General features: G+C 46.4%; 2 protein-coding genes across 4 annotated transcripts in view; one reads left to right on the top strand and one right to left on the bottom strand.

The window, feature by feature from the left end:
• Positions 1-15711, top strand: part of FAM168B (family with sequence similarity 168 member B) — a 35542-nt gene extending 19831 nt beyond the window's left edge. For both annotated transcript variants that reach the window (XM_068968582.1, XM_068968583.1), the window contains 4 exons: positions 12578-12720; positions 12850-13027; positions 14755-14880; positions 15319-15711. In XM_068968582.1, coding sequence (XP_068824683.1) covers positions 12578-12720; positions 12850-13027; positions 14755-14867 — 434 coding nt within the window. In that variant the 3' untranslated portion in view covers positions 14868-14880; positions 15319-15711. The remainder of the gene's footprint in view (positions 1-12577; positions 12721-12849; positions 13028-14754; positions 14881-15318) is intronic.
• Positions 15712-21325: 5614 nt separating this feature from the next.
• ARHGEF4 (Rho guanine nucleotide exchange factor 4) overlaps positions 21326-24301 on the bottom strand; it is a 104300-nt gene continuing 101324 nt past the window's right edge. For both annotated transcript variants that reach the window (XM_068967656.1, XM_068967655.1), the window contains 4 exons: positions 23721-23852; positions 22695-22938; positions 21940-22017; positions 21326-21477 (listed from right to left, as the gene is read on the bottom strand). In XM_068967656.1, the coding sequence (XP_068823757.1) occupies positions 21326-21477; positions 21940-22017; positions 22695-22938; positions 23721-23852 (606 nt within the window). The remainder of the gene's footprint in view (positions 21478-21939; positions 22018-22694; positions 22939-23720; positions 23853-24301) is intronic.

Raw genomic sequence — 24301 nt, 5'->3', positions numbered from 1 at the left:
CCAACATCACAACAGTTTTCTTCTAGAAGTTTTACAGTTTTAGATTTTACTTCTAGATATATGACCCATTTTAGGCTAATTTTTCTGTATGGTGGTACGAATGAATTGAAGTTATGTTTTGCATAAGTACTAGTTTTTCTGCTATGTGTGATCATGCTGCAGACCTCCAGAAAATGTCATTGTTCTAGAATTCTCCAGTGTAGCTCACTTGTACTCATTTTCTGTGTGGTACAAGTTAATGTAAAAATGTACTAGAAGCTTCCAGTTTCTTCTTATCTTTCACAAAAAGAGCCTCAGGTTTATTTGCGGCTGGTGAAGCTGCTTTGCTTGGCCTGCAGGTATGAAGTGCTCCCCTGAGGAGGAGGTTTGGTGTGTAGAGGGCAGGTACTACTGTCTGATAGCTTTCTCCTTGCCAACCTGTAGAACAGCTGCCATTCCTCTTCCTTCTTGTAGAGAACTGGGTCCTTTCTTTTCCAAGACTGCTCTTAAGCTGTTCCTCTAACCCAGAAGCTGGGGCCTACAAGGGGGGAGTAGTGGGCGTAATGGGCATGGCGGCTGCTGAGAGGACCTGCCTTTGGACGGATGTCCCCTGCTGAGTGCTGGATGGTTGTCGACTGCCGCACTGCTGGCCCAGCATTGCCAGATCTTCAGATTGTTAGGAGATGCTGGGAATAAAGATGTATGTAAAATTTGCAAAAAAAATAAATGGTACTTTGAAAGCCCCACCAGTGTCCTGTTGAGTGCTTTTAGCCACCTGACTGGAGTCTGAGCTACAGCTGTGTCCCTTCTTTTTCTGAGATCCTGTCAGTATTTTTATAACTTGAATTTTTAAATTTCCTTTTTTAGTAAAGGGCCTTTTTTCTTATCTGTTGATTAAGTCAAAATTTGTCACTGTAAAACAATTAAAATTTTTCTCCATTTCTGCTGCTTTCTCAATCTTCTGGTCCTCTCACCACCAGATTTTCAGACAAAGCTGATGTGCAGTATATGGAATGTGTATGTGTATGTGGCCTTTAAAGCAGTTTTGAAGCCCTAACACTGTTTATGTCTTAGTTCTTAGAAGTGTGACATAGGGAGGGTTTAGAGAACCTTAACGATGAGACGTCGTGTCTTTTGCTGAAAGATTGCATTACTCAGAATCTGGAGATGAGGGTGATATTAGTTGCATTCTCATGAACAGGCATAGTAAGCTGACTACATGCGCATCCGGAGAGGAATGTCTGGTTTTGGAATCAGAACAATATACTGGAAAGTGTTCAGGCTGTTGTGTTAGCAAGATGTGGCCCAAATCCTGACTGTGTCACTCCTGGGAAAGATGTTTCATTTTTGGCATGTATTTAATGACTCATTACATCTCCTCAGCTATGTTATTTGAGGATTCTAGCAGCAAGCATGCAGTTGTACTCGCAAGGCACATTCAGGCACACATTCAGGATTCTTTTCTACTTCCATTTACAGCCAGCAGTATCTGTAACTAACATCATATCTGCATTGATCATCAAGAAAACATTCAGTTTTTTGTAGTAAGCGCTGTGTAAGAGGTGATTTAGGTATTACATGGACACTGTCTTTTTACAAGATGAAAACATTGCTAAGAGTAATGCAAAGGCTTCTGTGATTGCTTCCGTGCATGGCTTGGTGGTGGATAAATTAGGGAAACATGTTTGGAGGACAGTTGGGCAGTATAATAGAAAGAAGCTTAAAATTGAGATCAGCATGCAAATAGTTATGTGTAAGTGCAGATCTACCTGGTAAAGTAATGGTTTGATTAAACTGTTGGTTTATTTCAGTGTTTAACTGGTCTTACTATTTGTTTGAGAGGGATATTAAATAAGTGAAAATGCTTTATGATATGCTGCTTTTTTTCTTTTTAAACCCAGAATTATGTCCATGAAGTAAGATCCCAGATTTGTTAAAAATTAAGGTTCACTTTGAACTTACGGTTGATGTGGGGAAGGGGTAGTTAGGGAGTTTGGGACGGACGTGTACACATTGCTGTATTTAAAATGGATAGGGCTTCCCTGGTGACTTGGTCAAGAGTCCACCTACCAGTGCAGGAGAATGTGGGTTTGATCCCTGATCTGGGAACACCCCACATGCTGGGAAGCAGCTAAGCCCATGCGCCACAGCTGTTGAGCCTGTGCCCTGGAGTCTGGGAGCAGTAACTCCTGAGCCCACATGTTGTAACTGCTGAAGGCCAAGCACCCTGGAGCCTGTGCCCTGCAACAGGAGAAGCCGCTGCAGTGAGAAGCCTGTGTGCGCTGCAGCTGGAGAGGTGCTCCCACCCTCTCTCTGCTGCAGTGACCGTGTCAGTATGCATACTGCTGTGAACGTGTGGCTGTTTTCTTCTGCAGTTACTTGTTTCTTCCCTGGGCCTAGTGTCCTTTATTAGATTTCTGTAACTGCATAGTTAATTAAACCCTCAGCTTCCGCCCAGGTGTGGAATCTCTTCTTAGCTTTTTAGACCATGTAAGGTGTTTGTGTTTTCCCCTCTTGGTGATGTCTTTTTGAAACCTCCTCTCATCTTCTGGTCTTGGCTGCTTGTCCTCTGGGGCTTACGCTGGGTCTTTCTCCTCCATCATCACAGGGAGTTCGCGCCTCTTCCCTTCCACGTGATTCTTTGTCTACTTTTTTAGTTATTCCTTGGTGTTAGTGGAGGATCTTTGCTCAGTAATCTCTCAGGAGAATATTAGAAAATCATAGTTTTAAGATTTTTCATGTTTGAAAACAATTTATTCTGTACTCACTGTTCGTGGTTAGTTTGTCTGGATATAGAATTCTAGGCTAACAGTTATTTCCCCTTAGAATTTTGGGGACATTGCTGAATTATTTGCCAGTTTTGTTGTTGCCATTAAGAATGCCATTACCTTTTGAAGAACATTTTATGTGTCTGTTGGCTGCGTTTGGTCTTTGTTGGTGCACACGGGTTTCTCTGGTTGCAGCGAGCAGGGGCTGCTCTTCACAGTGGTGCGGAGGGCCCTCATTTCGGTGGGTGCTCCTGTGGAGCACAGACTGTAGGTTGTGGTTTCAGCAGTTGCAGCATTCGGCGCTAGGGCCGTTGCTCTGCATGTGGGATCTTCCTGGACCAGGGATTGAACCCCTGACCCCTGCATTGGCAGGTGCATTCTTAACCACTGGACTCCCAGGAAGACCCAGTATCTTTCTGATGCTTGGTTGGCTGAGCTGGGCTTATCTTTGGTGTTCTGTCTCCGGGTTCTGAAATTTCATGATGCTGTGTTTGGTGCAGGTTTACCTCTTCGTATGTTCTATATGTTTCTGAATTTCCATATTTCCTAAGTAAATGTCTTACACTTGGAAAGTTATTAAATGAAATCTGTGTGGTATGCAGTACTTTGGGGGAAAAATGATCTGTTTCCAAGTGAAAAGCTTCTGCCCCTCAAGAGTTCACAGTTGGAGAGCTATGGCCCTGTCTGTGCGTGAGTTCTGCCCAGAGAGGGCAGCCCATGGCAGTGTGTGTTTCCTGAGAGTCCTTCTGAATGACCTCTAGGAAAGGGGCATGTGGAAAGCCATTAACTGTTTTTGAAAGACCAAGCAATGAATGTATTCGGTTTTGCATTATGAATCATTGGCACATCTAAAAATTATTTCACAAAAGCTTTGTCTGTTTTTGATATTATGAGATGTATATGCTTTTGTTTGTATTTTTTAATTTTAAGTTTGTAAGACTCCTGTTGAGGTTGTTTGTTGTGACACAATGAATCTAGTGCTACATAAAAGAAAAAGGAATGTGTCTACACACATTTGGTTTTTAATTGACTGAGAGACAAGTTTGCATCCCTTGAAATTGATTCACATTTGCCTCCTTTGAAATTGATTTGTCTTCAGTGTTGGATAGAAAGTGATGTAATATTTGTGCCCATACGAAAAGCCAAAATCAATTTCCAAGTTTAGGACATAGTTCACAGTTATAAGAATAAGCAGTAGGATAATATATATATTAGAAATTGTTGTTATAATTAGCAGAAATAGTGGGTGACTGTTTTTCCATTATACAGAGAAGCTGGAAAAAACTCAGTGAACATCGATAAATGGACTATCAGAGTTCTACAGTTAAACTTTAAAATCAACTTTTAAAATTAAACATTTTACTCCGTCCATCCTAAAGTGTGCCTTGTTTTTTCATGTGTTTGAAGTAAGCTGTGAACGTTGATACACTTTCCCCTATTTATTTCAGTGTGCATATTGTTAGTATTTGTTTACAGTTCTTTTAGGTTTTGATTTTAGGTGAAATATACACATATGAGATGTGTACATTTTAAGTACATCATTAGTCATCTTTTTATCTTCAGTAAAATGTACATATGAGGCAGGTGTTAAAAAGGACACTTCAGGTGATTAAGAGCCCTCAGGCCAGCTGGATGGACCTCTGCCACAGTAGGCCTCTGCTGCTGCTGCTAAGTCGCTTCAGTCGTGTCCGACTCTGTGTGACCCCACAGACGGCAGCCCACCAGGCTCCCCCATCCCTGGGATTCTCCAGGCAAGAACACTGGAGTGGGTTGCCATTTCCTTCTCCAGTACATGAAAGTGAAAAGTGAAAGTGAAGTCACTCAGTTGTGTTCGACTCCTAGCAACCCCATGGACTGCAGCCTACCAGACTCCTCCGTCCATGGGATTTGCCAGGCAAGAGTACTGGAGTGGGTTGCCATTGCCTTCTCCAGTAGGCCTCTAGTGTCTCTTAAAAAAAAGCTTGACATCTTCTGTTGGCCTGTTGTTGATTGTGGTAAATAAAGGACTTCACCTTTTTTCAGTGGGTGTGGTGGGGCAAAAGAGTCCTTCAGAGTCAGAGGGCTCAGACTCTGGAGGGGTGTGTACTTAGATCTTCCTAACTTGGCTTTATACTATGTCCTTGAGGCTTATTTAGGTGGACAGCTTCCTTTTTCTCTTCAGTCCAAGCTTCAGGCTCTTGCTGAAGTTAGAATAGTGACAAAATGGTCATGGACTTTCTTATTAGGAATATTGAACTTTGAATATTCAGTATTGAATATTGAATAGTTTTTCTAGAGGCTCTTTTCTCCTGATTTTTCTTTCAGGTCGTGGACGTGTTACTTGTATGTTTTCACTTCCTCAGACAGTTTCTCCGTTTTCTGTTCTGTTTATGAAATACTTTGTCCTGTAGAGCTATGCCTTTCTATAGAACGTTGGCTGTATGTATTGACCATTGGCATATTTTACCTTTATTTGCTTTTGTAGATCAGATAATAATATATCAGATAATAATAATCCGATCAGGTTATTTTTCAGATCAGATTGCTGAAGACCATGCCGTCCTAAATTACGGCCTTCTTAAAGACTCAGCAGCCTTCCGTGTTTGTTCCTAGTAGTGGTGGGCCTCTGCTTGCTCCTTCCTTGTGCCTTCAGCTCCTGCAGGTCTGTTGTCTCCTGGGGCGTTTTCTTAGATCCTCTCTCGGCTGTGTGCCGCCGTCTGAAGGCATTATTTTTTTCACTTTATTTTCCTACAGAACATTTTCAAATATACAGAATAATGGAGTGAACAATATAGTGAATCCATAATATCCAGCACTGAGACTCATCAGTCACTGTTGCGCCATGTGTGCTTTACCTACTGTATAAGAGAGAGAGTGTGTGTGTGTTCCAAACCAGATCAGAGTTACGGTCTTTTAGGCTTTTGTCCTTCGGTGTGGCCCTTAACATAATGAAGACATTCCACTGCATGACCACAATAGTTATCATACTTAGAAGCTGTAATTCTCTCAGTTATTTGATAGCTCATATTTCAATTTGCACAGTTGTCCCAAAAATTTAAAAAAAAAAATGGAAACAAGATCTATTCAAAATTTACATGTTGAATTTGTTTAAAAAGTTGAATTCATTATGTCTCGTCTGTTTTAATCCGTAAGTTTACTTCACCTTTGTAAAATACTTTGAAAAACCTTTTATTGTGAAAATTTTCTAATACAAAAATACATAAGTACACAGCAGTATGATGTCCGCTTACCCGCACCCTAAGCCTCAGCAGTTACAATATACCCAAGTACACAACAGTATGGGGTCCACCTGCCCATGCCCTGGCCTTAGCAGTTAATAGCTTCTAGGTGGTTTTTTTTTTTTTTTCCATCTGTATTCCCATCAGTTTCCCCTGTGTTATTTGAAGCCAATGTCAAGACATCATATTCATCAGTTTTACAATATTATCTTTAAATGATGAATTTAAAATATGTATCACCACACCTAAAAAATAACAGTAATTCTTAAATAGTATCAAATACTACAGTCAGTGTTTATATTTCCAGTTGTTACATCTATGTCATAGATATTTTTTAATTGTACAGTGAAGAAGGGGGCCCTTTCTGGTTCTTTTCAACCTATGACAACTGGCTAGCCCCAGAGAATGTGATTTTCAGGTTTGAAGTCTTAGCAGTTGTTCTGAAAATATGCAATTTTGTGACTGTTTTGATTGTCTGACATTTTTATAAAAAACTGGTATCCTTTTGGTCAGATGTAAGTTTAGTGACTCCTGTGAGGGTCTCTTAATTCAGGCCATTGGGACCGTGTTTAGCAGTGTTCTGTGAGTTACAAACTCAAGGACGCCACTGCTGCATGGTTTTGAGAAATGGGAAGGAGAGGTTAGTTCTGGGAAGAGGAAGCTGTCCAGACATACTTTGCCTTCGTTCGCAGCCTTCCATTCTTGAGACTGCCTGCTCCTCCTTCTGTCTGCAGGACTGTGTCTGCGCTGCTCTGGGCGTGCTCCCTTTCCCTGTGCTTTCCCCCTGAAGGTGGCACCTTGTCAAGAGGGCTGGACCTTCTTTGGTGGGCCCTGTTGGCCCTGAGCATGGCAGCTGATGTTGGTGATGAAGAGCCACTCTGCCCTGATACAGTGCTTCCGTCACTGTGACTGGTAATGAGTGTGCCCCCCAGGCACCAGTGTCTCATTTCCGTCTCTGATTAGGAGCTGTTATTGAGCCATCTCCTGGGAGTGTCAGTGCATCGTTAGAAGTTGGTGGCTTTGTAGTTACCTTTTTCTTTATAATTAAGGAAAATGTTTTGCTACCTTATTGTGGTGTAATTGGTATACAGTTAAGTACACATATTTAAAGCTTCAGTGTGATGGATTTTTACATATCTATACCTGTGAAACCATCACTTTCCTTTTCTGTCTCTCTTAAATACTGGTAGATGAACAGCTAGAGAGAGGGACTTATTTAAAGTTGCATTTCCAAACCCTGAAAGTCTGTTTATTCTACTCTCTTTTAGCCCAGAATTGGTCTTAAATTTTGGTGTCTTCAAATTTTGGCATTGTTTTTACTTAACGTCATATTTAGTGAATTTCAGAATACTGGGTTAGCCAAAAAGCACCCCCCCACACACACACATAAGGCAAGTTCTAGGAGCACTTAGTTGTTTTTAACTTCATTCAAAACAGTTTTGTTAGATTGTATTGTGACAGCTATCATATCAGCATACACTTTTTAAGAATCTTATCAAAATTGGTGAATTTTTCTGTAGCCATTTTATTATTGAAGATGGTAGAAGAAAAGCAACATTTTTGGCATATCATGCTTCATTATTTCGAGAAAGGTAAAAACGCAACTGCAGTGCAAGAAAAGACTTGTGCAGTATATGGAAAAGGTGCCGTGACTGATCGAATGTGTCAGAAGTGGTTTGTGAGATATCAGGGTGATTTCTTGCTGGACAGTGCTCTATGGCCAGGTTTAACAGTTGAAGTTGATAGCAGTCAAATTGAGATATTGAGAACAATGAACATTGTACTACTCAGGAGACAGCCAACATGTCTGAAGCAAGCACTGACAATCATTTGCACCAGCTTGGTTATGTTCATCTCTTTGACGTTTGGGTCCCACATAAGTTAGGATAAAAAACCTCTTGACTGTATTTCCACATGTGATTCTCTACTTAAACATAATGAAAACATTCTGTCTTTTGTTTTAAAAACACTTGTGATGGGCGAGAAAAAGTGGATACTGTACAATAATGTGGAACGGAAGAGACTGGGGCAAGTGAAATGAACCATCACCAACCCTATACCAAGGGCCGGTCTTCATCCAGAGAAGCTGATGTTCTGTGTATGGTGGGATTGGAAGGGAGTCCTCTGTTACGGACTCCTTTTGGAAAACTAAACAATTCCAACAAGTACTGCTCCCAGTTAGACCAACTGAAAGCAGCACTTGACAAAAAGTGTCCAGAATTAGGCAACAGAAAATGCATAATCTTCCATCAGGATAATGCAAGACCATGTTTCTCTGATGACCAGGCACAAATTGTTACAGCTTGACTGGGAAGTGCTGGTTCATCCGCCGTATTCACCAGACATTACACCTTTGGATTTCCATTTATTTTGGTCTTTACAAAGTTCTCTTATTTGAAAAAATTTCAGTTCCCTGAAAGACTGTAAAAGGTACCTGGGACAGTTCTTTGCTGAGAAAGATAAAAGGCTTTGGGAAAATGGAATTATAAAGTTGCCTGAAAAACAGCAGAAGGTAGTGGCTATATTTTAGTGAATGAGAAATGGTTTCTCAGACTTTTTTGAAAGCACTTTTATTGAGATATAATTTGCAGATGAGCCATCCTTAAAAGTGCACAGTTTGGTGTGTTTAGACACGTATACAGGTTGTATACAGATGTGTAACACCACCGCAGTTGAGTGACTTTGTTCCCATGAAAGGTGCCCTCATGCCCTCTGATCCCTGGGTACCTCTTATTGGTTTTCTGTGTAGATTATGTTGATCTTTCTTGGAGTATCATGTCATGTGTTACCGTGTCTGACTTCTTTTGCATATTTTCGTTTTTTGAGATCTATCCCATGTAATTAACATGTGTACCAGCACTTCTGCCTCTTTGATTGTTGAGTAGTATTTAGTTGTTTGGTTGTACCACAGTTTGCTGATGGGCTTCAGTTCAGTTCGGTTGCTCAGTCGTGTCCGACTCTTTGTGACCCATGGACTGCAGCATGCCAGGCTTCCCTGTCTATCACCAACCCCCGGAGCTTGCTCAGATTCATGTCCATCGAGTCGGTGATGCCATCCAACCATCTCATTCTCTGTCATCCCCTTCTCCTCCTGCTTTCAATCTTTCCCAGTATCAGGGTCTTTTCCAGTGAGTCAGTTCTTCGCATCAGGTGGCCAAAGTATTGGAGCTTCAGCTTCAGTGTCAGTCCTTCCAGTGAATATTCAGGGCTGATTTTCTTTAGGATGGACGGGTTGGATTTCCTTGCAGTCCAAGGGACTCTTAAGAGGCTTCTTCAGCACCACACTTCAAAAGCATCAGTTCTTCGGCGCTCAGCTTTCTTTATAGTCCAACTCTCACATCCATACATGACTACTGGAAAAACCATAGCTTTGCCTAGATGGACCTTTGATGGCAAAGTAATGTCTCTACTTTTTAATATGCTGTCTAGGTTGGTCATAACTTTTCATCCAAGGAGCAAGTGTCTTTTAATTTCATAGCTGCAGTCACCATCTGCAGTGATTTTGGAGCCCCCAAAAATAAAGTCTGACACTGTTTCCACTGTTTCCCTCTCTGTTTGCCATGAAGTGATGGGACCAGATGCCTTGATCTTAGTTTTCTGAATGTTAAGTTTTAAGCCAACTTTTTCACTCTCCTCTTTCAGTTTCATCAGGAGGCTCTTTAGTTCTTCTTCACTTTCTGCCATAAGGGTGGTGTCATCTGCATGTCTGAGGTATTTCTCATGGTATTCTTGATTCCAGCTTGTGTTTCATCCAGTCCAGCATTTCTCATGATATACTCTGCATATAAGTATATAAGCAGAGTACAATATATAGCCTTGACGTACTCCTTTCCTGATTTAGAACCATTCTGTTGTTCCATGTCCAGTTATAACTGTTACTTCTTGACCTGCATACAGATTTCTTAGGAGGCAGGTTAGGTGGTCTGGTATTCGCGTCTCTAAGAATTTTCCACAGTTTATTGTGATCCACACAGTCAAAAGCTTTGGCGTAGTCAATAGGGCAGAAGTAGATCTTTTCCTGGAACTCTCTTGCTTTTTTGATGATCTAGCGGATGTTGGCAATTTGATCTCTGGTTCCTCTGCCTTTTCTAAATCCAGCTTGAACATCTGGAAATTCATGGTTCACGTGCTGTTGAAGCCTGGCTTGGAGAATTTTTAGTATTACTTTGCTGGCGTGTGAGATGAGTGCAATTGTGTGGTAGTTTGGGCAGTCTTCGGCATTGTCTTTCTTTGGGATTGGAATGAAAACTGACTTTTTCCAGTCCTGTGGCCAGTGCGGAGTTTCCCAAATTTGCTGGCATATTGAGTGCAGCACTTTCACAGCATCATCTTTTAGGATTGGAATTAGCTCAACTGGAATTCCATTACCTCTACTAGCTTTGTTGGGCTTAGTGGTGTAGGAATAAGTTTGCTGTGAATGTAAAAGCTCAGAGACCCTTCCTGGAGAAAAACTGTTCTCTCTTGGGATGGGGAGTTAGGAAGGGGAGCCAGGCGGTTTACAGCTTACCAGATAGATTCTCAACCACTCTTCCAGATTGTGGTCCTTCATCACTTCCTGGAAACAGGTGCTGATTAGGTCGTGTGTGTGTGTGTGTGTGTGCGCACGTGTGCGTCTGCACGTGTGCGTGTGAGTGTGTGCACGTGCTTAGTCGCTTAGTTGTGTCTGATTCTTTGCAACCCCATGGACTGTAGCCCACCTGGCTCCTCTATCCATGGGGATTCTCCAGGCAAGAATACTGGAGTGGGTTGCCATGCCCTCCTCCAGGGGATCTAGGTCTTGGGAAAGGGGCTTTTCTGTTGTCAGGCTGCTGCTTGACCCTCTTCACTGCTGGCTAAAAGTGTAGCTTTTTTGAGTTTGCCAAGTCATCTTCCATTTCTGCTTCTTAAAGGTTCTAAGATTTTTAGGTTCCAAAATGTCTTTTCTTCCCTTCTTATCTTCGTGGCTTTATGTCTTTTTATTTATTAACCTGCTTTATTGTAATTTTGGGTGGGGACAAAGGCAAGTGTATGTGTTCAACTGCTACCTTAGACCCAGGAGTCTTTACCATAACCCTACTGTTTGACAAGTTTTTCCTTTTATTTTTGCTGCAATTAACAATGCTGGGGATGAGCATGCTTACCGTTGAGACTTTGTTTAAATCTATGCTTATTTCTTTTTTAATTGAAAATTAATTCACCATTTTTAAAGGTCATATTCCAATTCTAGTTGCTGTAAAATATTGGGTATATTCCCTGTGTGTTTCCTTGTAGATTGTTTTATACATAATAGAGTTTACCTCTGAAATCCCCTTCTGCTATGTTGTCCCCTGCTCCCTTTCATCTCCAATGAACCACTGGTTCTGTATCTTATGAGTCTGGTTTTGTCAGTTATATTTGCTAGTTTGTATTAAGATTCCACATATAAATAATATCATGCAGTTTGTCTTTCTGTCTTATTTCATTAAACATAATACCCTCCAAGTCCATCCGTGCTGTTGCAAACAACAAAATTTTATCCTTTTTTAATGGTTGAGTAATACTTCCTTGTGTGCCTGCATATGTGTGTGTGTGTGCATTTAATACATCTTCATCTGTTGATGGACCCTTAGGTTGCTTTCATATCTTGACAGTTGTAAATAATTCTGCTATGAAAATTGGGATCCACATATCTTTTCAAATTAGTATTTTCATTTTCTTTGTCACAATACCCAGCAGTGAAATTGTTGGTTTATTTGGTAGTTCTGTTTATAGTTTTTTAAGACACTTCCATACTGTTTTCCTAGTGGCTACACCAGTTTTCATTCTTACCAACTGGTGTACAAGGATTCCCTTTCCTCCACATCTTCACCAACAGTTGCTTTTTATGTTCTTAATTTATTAATAGCCATTCTCACAGGTGTGAGGCAATACCTCATTGCGGTTTTGATTTGCATTTCCCTGGACAGAGGAGCCTCGCGGGCTCCAGTCCATGGGGTCTCGGTCTGACACAACTTAGCCATTGAACAACAATGGCAGTTGTGGTTATAGAGCTTCTCAGGTCCTCAGTGGTAAACATTCTGCCTGCCAAGCAGGGGATGTGGGTTCCATCCCTGAGTTGGGAAGATCCCCTGGAGAAGGGAATGGCAACCCACTCCAGTATACTTGCCTGGGAAATTCCATGGGCAGAGAAGCCTGGCAGGCTACAGTTTAGGGGTCACAAAGAGTCGGACATGACTTAGCGACTAAACATCAACAGTAACAACAAAGACTAGCTGTGTTGAGCATCTTTTCATGTGCTTGTTTCTTTAAACAAATTTCTAGAAATAGATGGTGGGCCTAAAAGAAATACATACTTTTAATGCCAAATTGTGATCTAGGAATGGCATGCTAATACATATTCCAACAAGATGGATGTTTCTTTCCTGTTCTGTGTGAATATGTACTCAGTAGAATGTTCTCCCTTGCCTCCACCGCACCCCCCACACACATACTTGCATATCAAGTTTAAGAAATGAAGCCAGATTGTAGTGGCGGTGTCCAATATGACTGTGGTCGGGACTGGAATACTACCTTGTTCCTTGCTGCACACTTGCTGCCTCCCTGGGTCTGGTCATGTGTGGGTTTGAATTAAGGCTTTGGCCGTTTTTGTTTCAGGTTACACTCCTGGCACACCTTACAAAGTGTCCTGTTCCCCCACCAGCGGGGCAGTGCCACCGTATTCCTCCTCCCCCAACCCTTACCAGACTGCTGTATACCCCGTGCGAAGTGCCTACCCCCAGCAGAGCCCGTATGCACAGGTAGGCCTGGGGTGCGCTATGGGTGCCGTGAGGAGTCTCCTGGGCACTGTGTGTGGGAATGGGTCGGCTCCTCGGGGCTCTGACCCAGCGTGTGGGCCCCTGTGGCGTTTGTCTCTTTTCTTTCCCCAGCAAGGCACGTACTACACCCAGCCCCTGTATGCAGCACCCCCTCACGTCATCCACCACACCACGGTGGTGCAGCCCAACGGCATGCCAGCGACGGTGTACCCTGCTCCCATCCCTCCACCGAGAGGCAACGGGGTCACCATGGGCATGGTGGCGGGCACCACTATGGCCATGTCAGCGGGTGAGTCCTTGGCCCCGGGGTGCCTCCTCTGTGATGGCCTGAGGGCTGGGGGGGAAGGGAGAGTTCACCAGAACTCTGACCCTTGGCTTTGACTTTTCATTGCTAGAGTTGTGTGAAAGGACATCTGATCCTTTGGGAGGAATGGCATGTTATCTTTTTCTTTACTTCCTCTCCTTTCTTTTCCCTTCTTCAACTGAGTTTGAGTGTGAGGTTTAGAACCATAAGCCAAGTACCTTTTCCATAGACATGACTGGCTAGCCCTCTCCAAATTTGGTAAACTGAGTTACTTGGCTGTAGGGACAAGGAGTGGCCAGATCCCTGTGGTGAGCACGTTAAAGCTTGAGCAGAAGGGAGGATATTCTCTGATCTGGGGGACTGACCCTCTGGTCCTTCCCTTTAGTGTGGGCTACTAGCGCAGGCCAGCTTGTCTTAATGGGAATGTTCTCATGAATTGCAGAAAGCCAGTCTTGTGTTCACAGAGCTAAGAGCTGCTTATAGAAATCCTTTGGCATACACGTAGACTGTTTCCCAAGGCTGCTTCTAGGTTGGGAAGATAAACCACAGAGAGAAGAGATCCTTGGCTTGGACCGGCCTGTCTCCATGGAACCTTGGAGCATTTGAGGGCTTGGTTAAATGTCTAGGAGTGAGGTCATCTCCTGTGGGAATGTAAGCTATTTGTGCAGGGGTGCCAGGTACACACAGTGACTGGATTGCATGGCTGTAACTTTTAAAGAATACATTGTTTCCTCTTTGTTTTGTAGACTTTACTTCAGCATAAGGGAAATGTCAGAGAGGAAGGTGGTTCAGGATACCATGTGTGTTTCTGTTCAGTGTCTCTGATTTTATTTGGTTTTCCCACACTTACCCCAGAGGCAAAGGAGAGTCTGGCACAGATAGAAACTCAGTGTTTGAGGCACACGGAGGGAGGCATTGGCAGGCCCTGGTGTGGGTGCACGCAGGGCGCAGGGGGCCAGGTGAGACTGTGAGGTTTGAGGCGGTTCTTGGCTATAAGTGGACACAGATGGCTGCTGAGTTTCCTGTATTTATAGGGAAAATAAGCTTAGCTTAAGGCACTCAGAAGCTTGCACATTTGGGAACCTCCCTGCTCCCCTCCCTTCTTCCCAGTTAGTTAGTACCATCTCAGCCATTTCCAGGTGTAGAGGTCGCTGGTGCTACCACACTGTGTGCCACATCTCTGGAGGGCTTCATCTCGCAGAACTGGAGCTCTGCATATCGAACACCTCTCCCTTCCCTCTGCTCCAGACCCTGGCAGCCGCCACTCTCCTTTCCGTCCCATCCATTCGACTCTTCTAGGGACCTCACGTGCATGGGCTCAGGCAGTGTCTGTCTTCCGTGACTGGGTTATCTCACTGAGCATGATGTCCTCAAGGCACAGCCATACTGTGGGACGTGACAAGTCTCCTTCCTGTTAAGACTAAAGAACGTGTCTGTTTTGTTTTTGTCATCCCGCCTGCAGAAGTAATTCAGTGCATTTGTGTGAAGGGGAAGCACACAGGCTTCTACAGGCATGCCGTCACTGTGAGCCTGCTGTGTTTACACAGCCTTGGCTTGGATATAATCGGGTTCTGAGAGCACTGTGGGTCACGGCCACCCCGCTTCCTCTCTGCCTCTCCTTGCCACGAGGGTCGGGCAGGAGCTCTCTTTGTTGGAGGTACTGGGGCAAGGGGAGTGCTGCCCTCCACTGAGATGCTTGCTCTTCCCTCTAGGTACCCTGCTGACTGCCCACTCCCCAACTCCTGTTGCTCCCCACCCTGTCACTGTGCCCACGTATCGGGCCCCAGGAACGCCCACCTACAGCTATGTGCCCCCTCAGTGGTGATCACCCTGCAAACGTAAGTGACCAATGAAGCCCAGGCCCAGCTTTGTGGCTAAAGTGCATTTTTTAAGTGGAGAATGGGAGATCTATGACAATTTAAACAGTGACAAGGAAACTGATACCTGATGATTCGAAGGCAGTGCCACATTTAACGTTTTGTCTTTCCTGGGACTACAGAGGAAGGAAGAGGAAGCCATTTGAGTTCTTGCTGTGTGCGCCCCTGCACTATGTTACCTGGACTGTGCTCTGGTCTCCTGCCCGCCTCCTGTAGGAAGTAGGATTCCAGTTGTAATTGGAAGTTCTTAGAAACCAGGCACAGTCACCTCTTTTGCTGTTGCCCTTTCTTGTCTTAGTGGATTTCCTCCTCCTCCAGTTGAAATGGCTCCTTTTCAGAGCAGTGGTGCCAGAGGAGCTGTGTGTGTGACTGTGTGCCCATCTTTCTCCCCACCCTCAGGTTTGTGGATGGAGCTGTGCAGTCACATCATGGAGGTTCCACAGCTGGTGCTGCAGGCCTTCTGCCTCCAACCAGGACTTTCTTCGTAATGCTCTCGACACTTAGCTAAACACTACTGCAGCCAGCCTAGCAGGTCCCAGCGCCCTCAGTCTCCAGCTGACTCTTTGGGTTCGTCTTACAGCAAATCCTGTTTGGTGGGCTGCCAGGCAACTTTTTAGCTAACTGTAACGATAAAAGGGAGTATTAATCTATTCTGAATCATATCTAGTTGAATGCATGTTAAAAAACACACACACACACACACACAAAGCTTGCTCAATCTACCTGCAGTGACTGATGCAGAACCATCATATGCAAAATCCAAAGGAATGGAAAAGTATTTTACAACTTGTATCACTAATGCACTGTTGTAATGTATGCAAAGTCTTAAAGTTATAAGTGTTAAAGTGAATTTCTTCATAGAGCATCTGAGATCTCTTCGATGATTCTTCAGCCTTTGGGGTTGAGGTGGGTTGCCAGTTGGATACGTGGACTTCGACTTTCCAGCCATCTGTTCCTTTCACGCTGACCACAGTGAGAGAGAGTTGCAGGCACGGGGAGAGTGTGCGGAGGCCCAGCACTGCTTGGGGTGCAGTCAGGTTAATGGCTTTCTTTCCATTTAGGCTTGTGGGGTCTGTGTGATGTGGATGTTCTTACGGATTACCATGAAAGATTAGAGTAGGGTGCCAGTACAGTGAGGTGATATAACAGCAAAACAGTTTTCTCTAAATGCTGTCTAAATTTTTGTTACAAATCACTTACAGATGGATATGATGTTTTCTATATCTTTATTGGAAAAGTCCTATGTAGAGTTTAAATTATTTTCCTGGGATGGAAGAGAAACAGCCACACTTGGAGGAGGTATTGACCTCTCCTTTATTTAGCTTAGGAAAAGTCATCCCTATTTTTTTTCCCCTGAGAAATGTTTTAGTTTCCTGAAAACATGTGTAGGAATTGCTGTTCTCCCTCCCACAAGGAAGGGCAAAGATACCAGCTGCGTTACGAAGAAAGCTGTACATTTAAGAACTGTTCAATGGGAACAAAGGATTGACACTGATGGTTTCTTGTAGAGAGGCAGGGCTGCGGCTGTCCTTAGGCGCCCAGCTTGACGGGGACTTGTCCTGAGGCCGCTTGGAGGGGCTTGTGGAGATGGGAGTTGGGGGTGAGGGAGTGACCTGTCGTCTGTGACCCCTTCGACCATTTCTCCTGTGGCTGAGGAGACTTGGCGCACAGCAGTGGGCAGCAGAGGGCCAGGCAGCGTCGAAACGTGTCTGCCAGTTAGAACATGCTTGCCTGTTACTACAGAAAGGATTTTGTGTTTAAAATCTGAATATTGTACATAAGAAGCCAAGAGGATTTTTTTTTTTTTGCTTAAATATCCCCAGCCTGTATCGATGGTTGTGTGTGTCTGTCTGTCCTCAGATGGAGTCAGAGGGGTTGGGGGTGGGGAGGGTTTGTTGCTCTTCAGCCTGTTGGGGGTGGGGGTGCCCCTGCTCCACCCATCCCATCGTTGTTTCGAGTGCTGTGGGCCTTGGCTGGGGAGGGGACCCTAACTCTTCTTACAGATCCGGCAGCTGGTCAGGGCTCTGGCACTGGGATGGCATTCAGGCCTGGTTGGTGAGTGGGGCAACTGACTGCTGAGCCTTGGTAACTATTTTCTATAGTAAGTATTCATCATAGTTTTCTTTTTCACATTTTATTTTATAAAAAGTTTAGGGATATTTTTGCATGGATCATTGTACACAGAAGATTTATTTCTACTGTCTGTAACATAGTATGTTTACTGATAAGTACTTTAAATTGGAGAGCACTTAACCCACCTTTGTATGTATGTGTGTGTGTGTGTGTGTGTGTGTGTGTGTGTGTGTGTGTGTGTAGTAGTTGTCTACCCCAGACACACCATGTCCACCTCAACTCTTTGCTGGTTATTCTGTCTGTTTAGTGGGTGGTTGGTAATGTTCTAATGGTTCCGGGGCAGAACTGGTCCAGTAGCAGAGAAGTAGGCTTGCCCAGTTTAGTGTAGTGAGTGAGTTTTGTATAACTCTTTAAAAGTCCCAGTCTCTCTCTCTCTCTCTCTCTCTCTCTCTCTCACAAACACACACACACACACACACACACACACACACACAGAGACTACCTGTAAGGGTTAGAGTCATTTGAATTCAGGAAGAAGTTATGAGAAGTTCCATAGGCTCTTTCTTCAGTATTGTCTGAGACACACACACAGGGTGAGTGTTTTCATGAGCACTGAATTAAATGGTGTTTTTAAGAGAAAAAAAAAGAGTGGGTTGTGTTTTCTCCCCATTTACGTCAACTTATAAATACTATGCCCCTTTTAATGTCTAAAAAATCTTACTTCCCTTTTGTGAGGTTGAGCTGGAAAACTTCATCAAATACTTCTGCATTATGGAATACCTATGTGTGGAAATCTTTTCAATTTTGAAACTATCAGGGCATCAGTTATCAAATATGAAAGGTAGAGCGTGTCTAGCAGGTGAGAATCTGGACATAATGAATAGTAACAAAACTGTCATATGTTGTAATTGTAGCAGCATTTAGTTCCAGTAAAATTAAGGAATAGAGCTTCTGTTATAAAATGCATAATTTGATATCTTAAGCACAATAGTAGAATATTCAGAGAAATTTTTCATTTTTTGTATGTGACATTCTTAATTTGAGGGTCTTTTAGCTAAATTACAGTTATTTTAGAAATTGAGACAGGAGAGTAAACAGATACCATCATGGGTATTTTTTTAAAAATTCTGTTCTACAGCCCTCCTCTAAGGTTTAGGAGATATGTTTCTCTTGTTTGGATCTGGGCCAGGTGACTGGACATTCTCCGATGAGTGATGGTCCCGTCAGCTTGCTGTCTGTGAGGAGTGCAGCCGGCATCAGGGCCACTCATGGGAACAAGCACAGAGGCGCTTCAGGATCTTTTATGTCTCTTGTGTTGAGTCTTCCCTGAAAATTTTTGTTGGTTTGGTTACTAGGCCTCCCAGTTACATTACGTGACTCTGTTTGTTGAGTGCTATGCAAATGTGGTGTTATAGGAGTCTCCGGCGGTCCTGAGCCTCGGGCTGGGAATCTGGTCAGTGCTTGCCGCATCCCAGACCGGGCTCGCAGTGCCTGTCCCTCCTCTGGCGCTGGCACTGCACACACAGGAAGAGCGTCTGGGGGCTCGGGGTGTGCCCGTCTCGCAGTGCTGTCCTGCCAGAGGGTGGGGAGAGCATAGTTGACACTGGATGCATCCATGTTGGGGCCTGCTGTCTAAGAAGGAGACCCAGACTTCTTCACCTGAACTTGGTAGACATGTGGAAACAGTATTACTCTGACCAGTTGGGCCGCCTTCTCCCTATCTGGCAGCTAATGGCTGGACGCCCCAGTTCTTCGCGGCCTGGGCATCTCCCAGACAGGATAGCACACCTGTCTGACATCCTCTGGCCATGCAAGGGCAGGCTTGAGGATGTGGGGCTTGAGGTGGGGGACAGCTTCTGGCTCTTCTCTTGGTGCTTTCTAAGGAGGGGGTGTGTCTTTAGAGCGGAGTGATTGGCATAGGGGAAGGGCGGCCTGCATGACTCCCTCTCTACCACATTTCAAATGTTGGCATGTTTTTTTCTCCTAAGCTGTTTAATACTCAGCCTAAGCTTCTGAAAGGAGCCTGCAGATGACATGCTGCAGAGGAGGGTCTAATCTTTTCAGATAGAAAGTTGCAGAGTTGATGTTTCAGAGGATTTGTCTTTCCCTACCCTATTGACTTGAAGAACAGAAAACCTCTGGTGTGATCTTATTTGAACCCCCAGGACCAACCTCCAGTCACCTGGGACAGAGACAGGAGAGCCTGGCACCTCTGCACAGGGAACCTGCAGTGAGCACTGGAAGGCTGTGCTTCCAGGACACGGGTGTTGAGAGATGATGAGTGTCTTACTTGGCCTCCTGAGCCCTGAGGTCTCCTGTAGGTCCTCGTGCAGACCAGTGGTTAGCAGAAGGCCAGCTCTCCTGTGTTCCTGGGGGGTTGCTGTGATGGCCACCCAAGAGAGACCTAAGGGAGCCACTGTTACTGACTAGGAAACGGTTGGTTTTTTTTTATTTTTAATGATTTTTGAATACTGTTTTTTTAGGCCATTCTCTTAGTACTTTTTAAAAACTTAAGTCAGCATTGTCTTCCAGTGTTAAAGGCACCCCTCCCCGCCTCCCGCCTTTGCATTGAACTAAGGTGTCAATCGATACAAAGGAATGGAACATCCATCCTGAGCCAATTCCATTATGTGTAAATTCTTACTATTTTAATTTTTTATGCAATCTGATGAGTGGATGAACTCAGATTTAAAATTCTTAAAAGCACGTTTATTGTAAATTGTTATGTATTAATACTGCAGTTTTCAATAAAGATTGACTTGTGTTGCATATTATGATTTTCATGCCTTTTCCCTATAGGTTTTGCCTCCAGGTGGCTTGGCCTGGATGGGAGGTGGTGTAGCGTGTCTCACCTTAGAAAATCCAGGGGGTTCCGGCTCAGCCCCTGTGACCTTGGCAGTGTGTACAAATGTGAAGGCGGCGGGTTGTGGGGAAGGGGAGGGAAGCCACCCTCTCCTGGTCCTGTCGGCTCAGTCCTCCTGGAAAGAAGACACATCCTTCCCCATTTCACCAAAGGGGAAGCTCAGACCCAAAAACATTAGGACTGCCTGTCCCCCAAACTCACATTTCTGATAAGTTCAGCTCAACAGAGACCCTAGAAGCAGCTGGGGACAGAGGTGCTGAGACAGCTCCTAGTTTCCCTGAGCCTCTGAACACTGAGCTGCTCTCCACCAAAGCCTTGGCGGCCTGGCTTATTCCTTTAGTCTAAAGAAAGGCTTGAGGTGGAAAGGTAATAGGAGGGGAGGAGAAAAATGGATAGACAACAATAGAAAACAAGGGCTGGCAGCCAGGTTATTTTTCACAGGTTTCTTTATGAAATTAAATGTGGTTTCTGCTTGGAGAAGGTATAGTGCAAGAGTGACTGTACATGCTGCTGAATTCCCATGGGCCACAGGGGCGGCTCTGTGCTCTGCCCCATGCCAGGCCCTGGCCACCCTCTTCGGTGCCCCTCCTCCATGGGATGTAGGCTTCCTTCCAACCTACGTGCCCACCAGCTTCTGGGTGGGTCAGTCCTGGGTGCTGGGCCACAGAATTCAGTCCTTATGGCTTCTCACACTCACTTAGGGTAAGGCAATCTTTCTGTGTCACTAACAATTCTCTATTGTTGGAATTTAACAACAAAATCCAAACTGGAACCAGGTTATAGAATCATCCCACAGCTGCAGGTGGACTGGTTACAAATCCTGACAGAAGTTTTCAGTTGACTATGGTTCTGTTTTCTTTCCACTATAAACAAACACATCACAAGTGAAGAGAGGGTGTCCAGCAGCCAGGAGTGTCTACAGAGGGACTGGGAGGAAGTAACAGGTGGGCTCTGGGCCAGATGTTTTTGTGCCCAGAATTCCTGGTTCCTGCCAACCAGGGGTGCAGGTTGCCTGGCCCACCAGCTGGGGGCCTGTGAAGAGGGCAGGAGGGCAGAGAGGTACACAGCCTGGCTCTGCAGGTAACTGAAGGCAGAGGCGGTCTCCTGCCCAGAGGAAACAGGAGCAGGAAGGATGATTAGATGTGCAAAGAAGAGAGTTCAGAGCGGCCATTCTCACACACGCTGGCCTGTTGGGTGGTTCTGAGCTGTGGCTCCCAGGAAGCCCAGCACAGGCTTGGAGGGTGTGGGAGGTTCACGTGCCGGGGGCCTGCCTCTCCAGCCAACTTCTTCAGCACCCCAGCACCGGGGAGGAAACTGAGAATGCGGGCACTGAGCAGATCCCACACTCAGCCCTGCTAACTTGCAGTTTGTAGAACAGACAGAGGGCCGGATGTGGTGAGCCTCGGATAGGAAGAGCTGGAGCCCCACCGGCAAGGCAGGTCCAGATGGTGCCACTAGTGGGGCACGGGCTCACTTGCGGAAGGGTGCCAGCCGGCTGATGCTGTGCCAGAAGGTGGATGGCTTTCGCTTGGGCTCTGTCAGCACCAGGACCTGTTGCTGAGGCAGGCTGGTGGGGAGGGTCGGATGCTTCTGGCGTGCCAGGTAGTAGGGTCGGCCGAGGGCTGGCAGGGGAAGAGTCAGGGTCAGAGATGCCTCAGGAGTTAGGCGGTACAGGGCAGAGCCTGTAGGGGTGGACTGGGCCATCCCTAGGCTGCTTCAGACATCCCCCTTTGCTTCCCCTGGGGCTGTCCACATCCAAGGGCCTGGGCTGCCCTCCATGGCCTGCAAGGGGTGTAACCAGGGGGAGCTGGAAGGTGCGGGGTGTGGAGTTGCTCTCATGATGATGTCTGTAGGAATGGGCTCTCAGCTCCTTGGCTAGGCTGGCTGCCAGGAAGCAGTCCTGCCTGGGAAAGAGCACTGGCACTGACGATGCTGCTCGGGGGATCTGAGGAGAGCAGGAGCGTCGACCAGGTGCCTGCAGTGCAGGCTTCCTCCTCAGCGGGCCCTCCCAACCCACTGTAAAGGGCAGTGGGCACCTCCGAAGACCCGGGTGCTGGCCCTGCTTCAGGCCATCACCCGCTTACCTTTGGGCTTCCCAATGGCCTGCTGCTTGCTGGCATTCAGCATGGCCTGCTTCTTCTGCAGCTGGGTAATGGAGAAGCCTGGGAGGGGGCCACAAATGAGACACCGGCTTCCTGGTGAGAACGCAACTGCCTTCCCATCTCCCCTGCCCATGGTCCTCTCATTCTGGCACCAGAACAATTTGTGTGTGCCTGAGGGCCCAGCAGGCCACAGGGTCTCACCCACCTGCCCCACCAACTGGCTCTGTCCACCCAGGCAGAGGAGATGCTCTGAGGAGCTTCTCTGGGGGCCTCCTTTGCCCTCCTCCATGACTCAGCCTGACCCATTGATGGCTACTGTCCTTTCTTGGCACTCTAGGGGAGGCTCTTGGCCAGATCAAGGACTGACCTGGTCACTGCCTACTGTGATGGCCGGGGGACCAAGGACAGGAGGGGAATGCAGTGGGCGGATGCCGTGCTCATGTGGGGTAGGGGGAGGCTTCTGGAGGCCAGGGTCCACCTCCCACTCTAACTGAGCAGAGGCCCTGCCCTCTAGAGGGTGTGCATGTGAGTGAGTCAGGGGAGCGACCCTCAGGCATGCAGACCTACAGCGAGGGTCGAAACCAAGACACGCCCCAGAGCCTCACCAAACCCCGAGGTTTTCCCGGTGTGAGACCTGCCTCTCACAGTTGCAAGGTCATGTCGACTTCCTTGCACCCAGTATGCAAAAAGCGCCGGGCGGGCCCTCACGTGAAGCAAGGCCGAGTGGGGTCTCGCACCTGTCTCCTGGTCCAGCCGCACCTGCTCCCGCTCCCTGGCAAAGGCCTTGAGCCAGCGCTGCTTCTGCTCGGGCTTCTTGGCACACAGCAGGTGGCTCTCGCCCGAGGGGCCACAGCGCAGCCGGAAGGCATTCCTGACGCTCACGTGGAGCTCTCTGTCCTTCCCGTCCTCCAAGTCCACCACCTGCAGGCTGTCCATGTCCACTCGGCCCTTATAGTAGAGCACATCCCGGCGGAGAAGGTCCTGCCAGAGACAGCATGAGCCCCTGGCCTGCCTACTTGCCCAGCGCCTCGGCCTAAACCACTCTCCTGACCACATCTAAGGCCCTGCCTCATTTTCTTCCCTGAGACTGGAAAGGCCAGTGGGCTATCACCCACCTCCCTGGCAGAAAGTTCTCTCAGGAGAGACGACAAGCCTGGCTCGGCCCACAACTGCATGCTGAAACCATGGCCAGGAGCGGCTGTTTCAGTTAGCAGTTACTCAGCAGCTTGGGGGTCTCTGAACACTCATAGTCTTGTGGGGGAGGCAGCCATGGAAACAGGTCGCAGGCAGGACCCGCGCTACACAGCAGAGAAAAGCAGCAGTCTGCCAGGGCCGCGAAGAGCCTGCACTCAGGAGGGCCGCCCGGCCACGTGGGCCCGTTTTCAAGAGGGAGTCAGCAGCAAAACAGAAGATCCCAGGGTTGGGGAGGGGAAGCTGAGCTTCGCAGGGAGAGAAGAGTTGGCTTGAGGCCCAAGCAGGGCTTTATCAGCACGGAGGGTGTTCTTACCAGCACTGGGCCCTGGTCAGACTAAGGGTCACCCTCTGGTCCCTGGGGCAGTAGGCTCCCTCTTAGACACCTCCCTCCCACCACTTTGGCCCAAAGTGCCTGACCAGGGAAGGGCCTCCTGTACACATGGTCCTGGGGAGAGGAATCGCGTGTGTGTGGCTCGTTTTCTCGGGGCAGCTACTTCTAGCCCTCAGCCTCACTCCTGCCACAGCTGCTCTTAACAGGCCCATCCAGCAGGGAAGAATGACTCTGGTACCTTCTTACAGTAGATGAGCTGGTGGTCAAAGAGAAAAAACATTCTCTGCTGGCTCTTGGCTTGTGGCTGTGTGATGCGGGTCAGCTCCCCCGAGTGGATGAGTTCCGAGCTCCTGACCAGGAGATCTTCCCCCTGCGGAATCCAAGGGAAGCCGTGAGCTGAGTGCCCCCACGCTGGGGCTCAGAGCAAGACTCTGCTGGGCTTTGTGTCCTGCTGAGTGCCCCCACGCTGGGGCTCAGAGCAAGACTCTGCTGGGCTTTGTGTCCTGCCTCCTGCTGAGTTGGTGTGGTCATTGGCGGTCTTGTCTGCCGTGGCCCCCACTGGGCCAGGGCCTGCAGCAGACCACAGAAATTGGGGGAAAAAAATTAGTGGTGGTTTGGCCTATAAGTTGTCTCTGCTAAGTGAGGCCCTACAGCAGCCAGTGGCATATTTGCATTGTGGCTGATCCCTATCGAGATGTCATCAAACTGAAAGATACTCTGATTTCGAAGACTTAGTATGAAATAAAGACTGTGGCTATTTCACCAATGACATTTTATATGTTGATTACACGAATTGATATTTTAGATATGTTGAGTTAA

Source organism: Capricornis sumatraensis, chromosome 3 (assembly GCF_032405125.1).
Source record: "Capricornis sumatraensis isolate serow.1 chromosome 3, serow.2, whole genome shotgun sequence".
Classification (NCBI taxonomy): domain Eukaryota; kingdom Metazoa; phylum Chordata; class Mammalia; order Artiodactyla; family Bovidae; genus Capricornis; species Capricornis sumatraensis.
This window is presented reverse-complemented; position numbering and strand designations above follow the sequence as displayed.